General features: G+C 48.5%; 1 protein-coding gene across 1 annotated transcript; it reads left to right on the top strand.

Moving 5' to 3' along the window:
- The first annotated feature begins 4,536 nt into the window (after window positions 1-4,536).
- Window positions 4,537-7,878, top strand: LOC123579677 (cystatin-9-like). The gene is made up of 3 exons (XM_045443784.1): window positions 4,537-4,855; window positions 6,584-6,703; window positions 7,593-7,878. Exons 1-3 carry the CDS (start codon window positions 4,616-4,618, stop codon window positions 7,683-7,685), a joined length of 453 nt encoding a protein of 150 aa, XP_045299740.1. The 5' UTR covers window positions 4,537-4,615; the 3' UTR covers window positions 7,686-7,878.
- The last annotated feature ends 3,733 nt before the right edge of the window (window positions 7,879-11,611 follow it).

The following is an 11,611-nucleotide window of genomic DNA, read 5'->3' as shown; positions in this document are numbered from 1 at the left end:
ACAAACTGAGAGTTGCTGGAGGAGTTTTGGGTGGGGGAATGGGATAAATGGTCAAGGGGCATTAAGGAGGACAGTTAACTGTTGGGACGAGCACTGGGGTTATATATAGGGGAGGAACCACTGGACTCTACTCCTGAAATCATTATTGCACTATATGCTAACTAACTTGGATACAAATTTTGAAAAAATGAAAAAAGTAAATAAAAATTTTTCTTTTTATGTCAAAAAAGAAAAAAAAAGGCCCATGAGTATTCCTAACACAACTGGTTAGGAAGTGTGGCCTCCAACCAACAGTCATGGGGACAGATCTCTTAGAAGTAGATCATCCAGCCCAGTCAAGTCTTTAGGTGACAGCAACCCCTGTTGTCATCTCATCTCAACCATAGCATCATGAAACTCTGGGCAAGATGTACCAGCTAAGTCACACTTGAATTTCTGACCCACAGACATTGAAATGATAATTAAGGTTGATTTAACCAAGAAAAGGAATGTGTGTGTGTGTATGTGTGTGTATAAAATGACGTGAAAGATAATTGACAGATGATAGATAGATGATAGATAGATAGATAGATAGATAGATAGATAGATAGAGATATATAATGATGATGATAGATGATAGATAGATGATAGATAGATAGATAGATAGATAGATAGATAGACACACAGACCTGGTTGAAACTAAGATGCAAAGCCCCCTCTCCCCACTAGTTAGGAAAGTTGCTTCTTTGGAGCCCACAACAATTGACTTTTTTCCCTTGGGTACTCCTTCTATTGCCTGATGTCCTTGCATGATCCGATCCTGTGCCTCAGCCTCCGCAGCATGCTAAGATGAGATCTAGGACAACTTGAGTCTCATCCTCCCATCCTTAATCCAGCAAGAAAGAGGGTCTCCACTGTTCAAAAGCCAAACTCAAATATCAATGTGTCCTCTTTTTGTTTCTAGTACAACAGTCAAACTCTTTGTGAGCTAAGGACAAGAATTGTTATTAACCACATTGTAATATGATGGTCAATGAGTCTATTGGGGCAACGGCAGGAAAGACTTGAGACAGGCCACCTTGACTGCATTATGAAACTTTTAAATCCTAGTACCATCTGAGCAATGAATCACCCTGCAGCTACAGTCCCCACGCCACACACACACACCATACCTCAGTCTTGGAACAAGCACTTAAGACTAGATTTTAAATACTTCCGTGGGATATTGTTGTTTCCGTGTCAATAATGAGATGGTGGACAGAACCACTTTTATGCTCTTGACTCTTTTTGTCATGAGATTATTCTACAGAGATGTTCTAGAATGGAATATCTTACCAGCAGAGAGATGATCCTCACTGATCATTTTGAAATCAATGCCGTAGAAATAACTCATCTTAAAACAGAGAATGACAATGTTTGAATGACCTAAGAATGGACATTTATACAGACATATCCTAAGAGAGGGACAATATGCAACCCTGACTGTGGGGAATTTGCCTAAAAATCACTGGAGCCCAACACTTGATGGAAATGGCCCCAGCTCAGGCAGGAACACTCAGGGAGCTCACTGCAGAGGGGCATTACTAATTTAGCACACTGGGAGGCCTGCCTCACATTTGCTGGAAGTGGACAGTGCGTGAAAGCAATAATCTGAGGGAAATGCTGTTTTAGACTATACACTTGCCCATGTAAGGGTCAGAACTAATGCCACCTCCAGTGATGCCTCACCGGCTGTGGGCATCTGCCAACGCAACAGCCTGGCTCTGTGCCCTGGACTCATAGGCTGTGGGGACAGGCTTTGTTCCCAAGCTTCACCAATGGGGGCTAGAAATTGGCCCCACACAATGATAACAGCCAGAACACTGGGCAACCTTGGAAGGCAAGACATATCTGGACATGAACACCTGACACTATGTGTTGGTAGGGGCAATTTCCATTCCCTGGAACCACCTGAAAGCCAATATTTCTGGCAAACATTCTCAGGAATGAATTCCCAGGCCTGTAGTCGGGAATCATGTGGAACATTAGAAGAGCATACCTATGTTGATTATCAAAAGCTCAGCTCTGTGGTCTCTTCTGCACCAGCCAGGGGACACTGGACACTACTCTCAGCATTCCCACGGTGTCAGAGTCTGGACACATCCTAGGTAAAATAAATACAGGACTGCACATAAAGTAGCAATGAAGTGGTGATTAGCTGCCTAGCCTTCCCCCTTAGGGAACAAAGAAAGGAGGAAGAATGCTAGAGCAGGGGACGATGGACTGTCCGGTAATGTACATAAGGACCTACTCCAGCTGTCTGAAGTCCCTGCCATGTGTGTGAGACTCACCAAAGCTCTCCACATCTCTGAGGAAAATAAGAATACCTCCATGACATGGAAACATATATGGCAGCATCAGGTATATTGCAGTTTTAAAAAATATAAAGGTGTAGGGTAACTCTGAAGGGGAAAATAGCACCAAGCAACCTATATCAAGGCTGGAGGGGCTTCCAGGATGGGTAAACAGGTACAGAGAATTCCTAGAAAGGTCAGTGATTGAGATTTGGACTTATCAGAGGGTAAAGCAATTGCTTACTGTCTGGAGAAGCCAATGTAGATAGAATCATCATCAATATGACTTGGGAAAAATTTTTTTCAAGAACAATTACAGGGGACATTTACAAAATGTGTATTCAAAATTCTGAATAAGTTAAACAATATAAAATAAGCAATTGAACATCTGGAAAATTTGCTTACGAAGAAAGAATAATCAGGTATAAAAATAAAAACAGTAGAACCTTGGATTCCGAGTAAATTGTTCTGCAAGTGTTCTGCAACCTGAGCAAACATTTCTAATAAATTTTAACTTGATAAACAAGTGATGTCTTGTAATACCAAACATCACATGCCAAACATCACATGATCACAACTGAGCCAATGGTTCTTGAAATTCACTGTGATACACAAGTGCTTTCTATAACATGCATCACTCCAAAATGAATTATGCTCGCAAACCAAGGTTTTACTACATAAAAAAGAGTTATTTGGCACAACACTTATCACAATAGCTGACTATAGAAAAAAATGAATCAGTCAATTCATGGGCATTGTTTAATGTGAGAATGAGTTTTGAGAGGCCTCATCCTGGGAAGGATGCCAGCTCTGAGGGCCTCTGTGCATGAGAACAGGCTGCCAGCTTCAAAGCAGCCTTTTTTCCATCCATAAGGCCATATGGTCACTGAGGCCTGGGGGTCTGAAGCAGGCAGGCAAGGAGTGGAAACCCCTTCGCTGATCCACTGCAGCCTCTACAAACCAGCCTCAGCCTGGGCCCATGCCCTACACTTGGGTGACTTCTCATTGTGATTCAGCAGCATCGTCTCCAGGGACTCACTCAGAACTGTGCTCCCCAAAATGTGGTCCAGGACCAGGACCAGCAGCATCCCCCAGGAGCAGGTGAAGATGCAAACTCTCCAGCCCTGCCAGACTTGACTGGGTCAGAATCCTGAGTGAGGGTTAGGGTTAGGGGTCCTGGGTATCCACAGGCCTTCAGGGCATTCTGGTCCCCTTGAGTTCACAAGTAGCTGCAGACATGTGCTGAAGCCTTTCACAGGCACAGAGCTGAAGCCTTGTTTGGAAAGATGTGTTCTTTAGTTCTTCCAGAGCCTCATTTGCTATTCCAGATGGAGGCTGTGAGGGTCTTTCTCTGGAACCCAGACTCTGCACACAAGAGATTGTGTCCACTGAACCCTGAGAACCAAGGCCACTAGAGGGCACCTATGCTCACCTACTGGTCACAGCTCAGCTATCTCCAAGCTCACTGGCTTTGCTCTGGGTCTGTCTCTTACTCCACCCTCCCTCCCCTAGAGCAAATTCCTACAAAGGGATCTATAGGCCCAGAGTGTGTCAAGGGTCACCCTGCTGCAACACCTTTGGAGAGAGGACTCTTACATCATCCAGCCAGGCCCCCAGGCTGAGCACATGGCTGAGAAGTGCAAAGGGAGATGCAGTGAGCTCAGCTGGAACCTCCTGCTTCTGGGATCCCAAACTCCCATAGCTTGGCATAATCCCAGGAGTCAATGAGCCTTATCTGTTCTCCTGCTCAAGGTGGGCTGGGAAGCTGAGGAGGGACACAGGCACATGGACCCATCAAGACCTCCATGGTCTTTCCTTCACAGGATACCCATTTTCTCTGGACAGGATGCCTTCTGTCTCCCCCAAAGCTAACTCTTGGCAACTAACTCAACCTTTTGGCTCTGTCCTTGTTTCAGTGGCTCTCGTTCTACTGTTCTGCCCTGGGATCACCTTCCACTTCCACCTCTTGCTCTTGTATCCTTGTTTCAGCCTGTGATTCTGGGGCATACAAATGAAGTCCCTCTCCAGTGAGGTGCTGAGGGAGAGGTTGTCTGGAAATCAGCTACAGGGGACCCCTCCCTCTCATTGCTGGTTCTTTCCAAACCACCCTGCCTGAGCTTGCCCCTCTCTCTAGACAGGAGGCAATTATGCAGCTTGGGATGGGGGAGTCAGGGTGACATGTGGGAAGGGACAGGGTATAATAGCAGAGAGGAGATCCAGAGGGAGGAGTTGTTCTGAAGCTGATATACTGGACCAATGCCCAAGGAGGCTCAGTGGGAGCCTGAGCTAGAAGGACAAAGGCCATGGGTGTCCAAGTATCTGTAGTCATTCCAAACTGGCGGTGCCGGTGGGCTCTGCCCTGGGCCATGCTGCTGCTTCTCTTAGGTTCTGAGTTCCTGGAAGAAGTAGAGAGTGAAGATGAAAAACCTACGATGAGCTACTTACTTGCAACTGTGGAGTATGCCGTACACATATTCAACCTGCAGAGCAACGATACAAATGCCTACAGGCTGGTGCGCATCTTAAAGCCCAGGAGAGAGCAGGTATGTACCACATCTTCTGGCCTAATTACCTGCACTTGCTATGAAGTCAGTGTCAGAGGTGAAGTCAGGGGTCCTATCTAGGGATATTGTTCACCATCTGAAGTCCGTAATACAGCAAAAATACACCACAGTTAGTTACAGTTTTATGAAAGAAACAATTTAAAAATGCAAACACCCAGCTCAATGTATACCACATGTAAGATGTTTTCCTCTTCATCATTTTTAGAAGTTACTTATTGATGATCAAAATATGGACTATGGAATGGTAGTCCTATGAAATGATCCTGAGTAAGGCAAAGACCAAGACAGAAAGGAGGAGAAGGAGACAGATTGAGAAATGCAGAGGAGACATAATGAAGAAATATTCTAAGAAAACATATGCAAACAGAAACAGAGAACAGACACCAAGAGAGGAGGGAGTGGGGATGGAGGATCCAGGGAGAAAGGATTCTTCCTCATCCAGAGCAGCCACTGTGACCTCAGGGCCTCTTCTCTGCACTCCTCCCATACTCTTCCTAGACCATGGTTCTCAATCCTGGAGTACTGTTCTTATAATGGAGAGTCTACAGAATGCAGCCAAGAATGCCATTTTCACAGGGGCTCTAACAGGAACAGGTCTGGTTGTGTGTATGAAGGGGTTTGGGGTGTGTAAGTGTGGGTGTGAGTGTCTCAGTGAATTTGAGTGCAAGTGTATATGTGTGTTAGTATTAATTTTTGAGTGTGTGACTTTTTGTGTGTGTAGGTATGAGTGTGAGTGTGGGTTAGTGTGTAGTATGTCTGTGAGTGTGAGCATACAGCAAGTGTGTGTAAGTATGTATGTCTGTGAGAGAATTGTGTGTGCACATTGGGAGCCCAGGACCTTCCTCTCTCTCCCTCTGGACCTCTGCCCTGACAGCCTGAGGGAAGGGCAGTGGGAGCTCCACCCTGCATGAGCTCCACCCTCTGTGGACACTGCAATGCCAGCTTCCAGCTGGGTCTGCCACCCAAGCTCTCTCAGGCTGGGCTCTCTCTACTGTGGGTTTCCTAGATCTGCACTTGCACTCAGTTTGGGTGTTGGGGGAAATGGAGGGTGGAGTGGGGGGTATGGGATGGAATGAAGCATAATAGAGTGGAGAAGAGATAAAAAAAAAATTCAGAATGTACTTTGTATTAGAACAAGAGGTATCCAGAAACCATGTTCATGTGCGTGTGTGTGTTATGTGTGTGTGTGTGTGTGTGTGTGTGTGTGCTCACACATGTGTGTGTACATGTGAGTGTTCCAGCAGCATTGCAGGGCATTTTCCTATTGTCAGGCAGGTGACAGGTGTGACAATGGGGCTGTAGATGCGCCTCCCACTCTGGGGCTGTTACTCAGCAAACTCTTACAGAGACAACACCCTGCCAAGCCCTGGGCACCTGTGCCCCAGGGGTGCTGTTGTAGCTTTAGAAGCATGCTGGACGTCAGGCTCGGTCTCCTTGGGGTATTTGGGGACATGGGGCAGTGGGTTTGATGTATTAATGCTGAATGACTCAGCTAGCATTTCCCCCTGGCCTGAATATCAACCACAGGCCTCTTTGCTCTGAATTCCCCAAGCATGGCCTTACCCCCAGCAACCTGACCCAGCCCCAAAGGCAGCTCCTTAGTGGAGGAGTGTTTGGGGCTGTCTCTACACTGCATGGATCTACAGTAGCAGTTTCTCAAGGGTACCATGAGGTGGGTTCTCATGTTAATGTCCATGTCTGTAACAGTTCAAGGAGGACAGCACATTGGCATTCTCTTTTGAGCTTCAGCTTAGAAGAACAAGATGTGGGAAATTTGATGAAGACATTGACAACTGTCCCTTTCAAGCAAGTTCAGAGAAGAACAATGTAAGACACACAGCAGGTCCTTTGGGTTACACAGCTGAGGATGCAGCATGGAGCTGAGGGGAGGTGGTGAAGATGATAGTGTCATTCCTTGAGACACAGAGGAGTGAGGGAGCTTCAGGCCTTGTCACACCCATGGCTGGTGCTGCAGTTGGAGCCAGCTGGGAAAGCCAGCCCCAAGATCCACTTGTAGGTCCCTAGCCAATCTGGGAACTGATTCTGAATGCTCACCCCATGCTAGCTGCCTGTCCCCAAAGCCACAGTGGTATCAGATTGCTCCTGGTCACGAGGATTCAGGTCTCCTGGGAAGGCCATAGGATATCCCTTCTCTGGTCTTTATTGACCTCCTTTTTCTAAATAATTCAGGGGGAGCATATTGAGATGGGCAACATGACCTTTGCCAAAATGGCTTTCTCAGGTCCCACTGAGAAAAGAATCAATGGGATGGGGATTGAGGAGGGGCCCATGACCCTCCTTCCCATGCCTTGACCGGGTTCCACTGACTTATCAGCTGCTGCTCCAGGGGAAATGGTCAAGGTGAACCCCAGCTCTGGGATATACCTCACCTGGAGTGATGGGCTCTTCTGAGCTAGCACCCCCTGGGAGAGAGCACCCCAATGCTCTACTAAGGGTCTGGGTTACACTGGGTCAGCCTAAATGTCCCCTGGAGACCACTGGCCTAAAGATGAGAAAATGACACAGGAGTCCCTGAGATCAGGACAAGGGCCCAGGTCCAGAACAGGCAAGGGGATGCACCTGAGGGCCACAGCCTGCCCCCCCCCCCAGCTGCTCATCCTGTGATGTATGATTGGGATGTGTGCTGTGTTTAATGCTAAAGCTACTATTTCTAACCACTCTCCACTCACCTTCCATCCCTGTGCTTGACCCTTAGATCATCACCTGCTTTTTCACCATCGCCAGTGAGCCCTGGTTAACACTGTTTGAACTCTGGAATAAGACCTGCTTGGATGGCTTCCACAAATGAGACTCCAGCCCATCTGGCTCTGGCTGCTCTCCTCTGGGACACCAGTGATGTCCTGTGGGTGGCCTTTCAGTGGTTGAGTAGGTCCAAGTTTTGTTCTCTTTATTTGTAAATATCTGGTATCTCCTATTGGGGCATTGTGAAAATTCCTCATTACTTCATATAGAAAAATCATTAAACATTAACATTCCAAGAAGCTTTGTGTGGTATGGTTCCAGAAGGATGGAACGAGCAAGTGAAGAAATCATCCAGCAGGGAAACATCATAGTCCCAAGTGTGTGAGTTCTCTTCCCTCTAGGACCTCTGCTTTAGTAAGTCATTAGTCTTATTATCATTGTCTCAATGTTGCTTTTAAAGCTCCATAGAGAATGTGAACACATATTACAATGTTGTCTTTCAGTGAGACTGTATCTACACACACACAGGCAAGGATCAGATTCGGTCCTCAAGACCATGGATGCCTCCCACTCCCACATAGATTTTCCTCTAGTGCCAGTGCAGCTGGTGACCCCAGGACCTGACACTCCATACTCCACATCAATATCTTCCTCTACCCCTAGCTTTGGTTAGCAAGGCTTTCTCTGTACCAGTGGCACTTCATCAGCAGAGGACACACATCTCAGTGGGGAAAGATAAGGACTATGGACAACACTTCACCCCCAGGAAAAGCTTCAGTGGGGAAGGGCTTAGGGTCCCAACCTCAGACTGGCAGCCAGAGATGAGAACCACAGGGTTCTCACACACTTCAGCAGGACAAAACTCGTGGCCGCTCAGTGACTCATAAAACAGCCACATTAACCTCCCTCCTCTGCCTCCCTTCCTCTCTGTGTCCCCCGTCATCACTTCCTAAATGCACTACTTGCCCCAGAAAGTCTTCATTGCAGGGTCTCCCTGGGGACTTACAGCAGACATGTATGCTAGATGTCTTCAGGGCTCATCCTCTACAGAGACATGGATGGACCTCCCAGGAATGTATGATTCTAGGCTGAGCCACAGGGAGCCACTGCAGCGTCCACAGAGGCTGGAGCTCATGCAGGGTGGAGTTCCTACTGCCCTTCCCTCTGGCCCTCAGGGCAGAGGTCCAGAGAGAGATAGAGGAAAGCCCTGGGCCCCCAATGTGCACACACACACTCATTCACAGACATACACACTCACACACGATGCAGTGCCAGCTCCCGGCTGGGTCTGCCACCCAAGCTCTCTCAGGCTGCACCTCTGCTGTGGGTTTCCCAGATCTGCACTTGCACTGAGTTTGGGTATTGTGGAAAATGGAAGGTGGAGGGAGGGTATGGGATGGAATTAAGCAGAATAGAGTGGAAAGGAGTAGAGAGAATTCCAGCAGCACTTTGTAATAAGACAAGAAGTATCCAGAAGCCATGTTCATGTGTGGGTGTGTGCACGCCTACATGGGAGTGTTCCATCAGCACTGCAGGGCCTTTTCCTATTGTTTGGCAGGTGGCAGGTGTGACAATGGGGCTGTAGATGAGTCTCCCACTCTGGGACTGATGTTACTCAACAAACTCTACAGAGCCAACACCCACCTGGACACTGGGCACTAGGCACCTGTGCCCCAGGAGTGCTGCTGCAGCTTCAGAAGCATGCTGGATGTCAGGCCGGGTCTCCCAGGGGCATCTAGGGACTTGGAGCTCCAGGGTGTGATGTATTAATGGTGTATGACTCAGCTGGCATCTCCCCCTGGCATGAATACCAATCACAGGCCTCTTTGCTGTGAATTCCCCAAGCTTGGCCTTACCCCCAGCAAGCTGACCCAGCCCCAGAGGCAGCTCCCTAGTGGGGGAGTGTTTGAGCTCTCCCTACACTGCATGGATCTACACTAGCAGCTGCTCAACAGAACCATGGTGGGTTGGCATCTAATGTCTCCATGTACCACGGATAGAAGAGAGCCTGACCTTCTCCATGGAGCTGGAGCTTTGCAGAACCAAATGTGGGAAATTTGATGATGACATTGACAACTGTCCGTTCCAAGAAAGCCCAGAGCTGAACAATGTAAGACACACAGAAGGTCCCTTGTGTTACATAGCTGAGGTTACAGCTTGGGGCAGAGGGGGAGGAGGAGTAGATAACAGTGCCATTCCTTGGGACACAAAGGAGTGAGGGAGAAACCGGCCCTGTCACACCCATGGCTGGTGCTGCAGTAGGAATGAGCCAGGCAAGCCAGGCCCAGGGTCCACTGGAGGGCCTTAGCCAATGTCATAACTGACTCTGTCCACTCACCTCATTCTAGCACCTGTCCCATGGGCCATAGTGGGGTCAGGTTGCTCCTGGCCACAAGGGTCCATGTCTCCTGGGGCTGAGACAGGAAGTCCCTTCTCTGAGCTTTATCCATCTCCCTTTCCTGCCTTCAAGAGAGGGGCATGTCAGGATGGGCTACATCACCTGGCCTGTTGTGGCTATTTCTGAGGTTCTCTTGTCTCTGCCGAGTGCATGAGGGTGTGAGGGTTGAGGAGAATCCCACACTCCTCCCTCCCATGCCCTGACCTGCATCCCACTGATCTATCAGCTGCTGCTCCAGGGGAAAAGTTCAAGGTGAACCCCAGCTCAGGGACATGACCACTTGGTATGAGGGGCTACTCTGACATAGCATCCCCTGGGAAAGAGCACCCCAATGCTCTACTAGGGGCCTGGGTCACACTGCATCCACCTGAGTGTTCCCCTGGAGTCCAGTTGTCTAAGGATGAGAACATGGTACAGGAGCCCTTGAGGTCAGGACAAGGCCCCAGGCACAAGACAGGGCTCAGGCAGAGATGCACCTGAGGTCCACAGCCTGCATCCCCAGCTGCTCACCTCAGGAGGTGTGGTTGGGATGTGTGCTGTGTTGAGAGCTAGAGCCTCTGTTTTCCACCACTCTCCATTCACCTTCCACCTGTGCTTGATCCCTCAGACTTTCAACGGCTTCTTCACCATTGCCACTATACCCTGGGAAACCACCTTCAAACTCCTGTACAATGTTTGCTTCGAGGGCTTCCACTGAGTGCTGCTATACCCTGCCTGACTCTGGCTGTTCTGGATCCAGTTGCTCCTTATAGGTGTCTCTTCAGTGGCTGTGCAACACCAGCTCTGTTTGTTTTCTAGCAAGTGCCTGGGTCTCACTTCCAGCCATTATGGAAATTCCTCATTGTCCATTTTTTTCATATAGAATAGATCATTAAAAATCAGCATTTCAAGAAGCTTTGTGTGTCAGGGTTCCAGAAGGAGAGGATGAGCAAGTGAAGGAATCATCCAGCAGGGAAACCTCATGGTCCCAAGTGTGTGAGTTTTCTTCCCTCTAGGACCTCTGGGCCAGTTCCAGGTGGCACAATCTAGAAGCACAAGTGCTTCTGACTGCTGTTCTGGGCTCGTGGGGGATGACCTACATCTCCAGATGTGCAATGACCATGACCCTGAAGGCAACCCAAAGTAAAAGATCAACCCAGACAGGCCCTTGGCCCTCAGGACAAATGTGGCACCTGTCTCATGAATCTTCTAGAAGAAAATTTGGCAAACTTTTGTCCTTTGAGGGTCCAATGGTCTTGTTCTCAACTCCCCAGTGTTGCCTTGAAAGTACCATAGACAATATGAACACAAATAAGGGTGTTGTATTCCAGTCAGACTGTATTTACACACAGGCAGGGGCCACATTTGGTTCTCAAGCTGTGGCAGCACCCCCTAACCAGTCATCCCTTCAGTGCCCAGGCAGTTGGACTACCCGGTGGCTGACATTCCCTGCTTCACCCCAATGTCCTTGTCTCCCTCAATTTCTGCTCAGGGCTTCCTCTGTGCAAGTGGCACTCCAGAAGCAGAGCAGGCACACCTCAGTGGGGAGAAGTAAGGCAACATTCCATCCCCAGGTGGGGCTGTAGTGTGAAAGGGCCCATTGTCCCAGCCTCAGAGAGGCTGTCAGAGGCAAGATCCACAGGGTATCACACTCT

Source organism: Leopardus geoffroyi, chromosome A3, assembly GCF_018350155.1.
Source record: "Leopardus geoffroyi isolate Oge1 chromosome A3, O.geoffroyi_Oge1_pat1.0, whole genome shotgun sequence".
In the NCBI taxonomy this organism is placed as follows: domain Eukaryota; kingdom Metazoa; phylum Chordata; class Mammalia; order Carnivora; family Felidae; genus Leopardus; species Leopardus geoffroyi.
This window is presented reverse-complemented; position numbering and strand designations above follow the sequence as displayed.

Coding starts and splice junctions, on each gene's coding strand:
- LOC123579677 (XM_045443784.1), top strand. CDS start 4,616: ATGGGTGTCCAAGTATCTGTAGTCATTCCAAACTGGCGGTGCCGGTGG. Junction 4,856..6,583: donor TAAAGCCCAGGAGAGAGCAG/GTATGTACCACA, acceptor TGTCTGTAACAG/TTCAAGGAGGACAGCACATT. Junction 6,704..7,592: donor CAAGTTCAGAGAAGAACAAT/GTAAGACACACA, acceptor CTTGACCCTTAG/ATCATCACCTGCTTTTTCAC.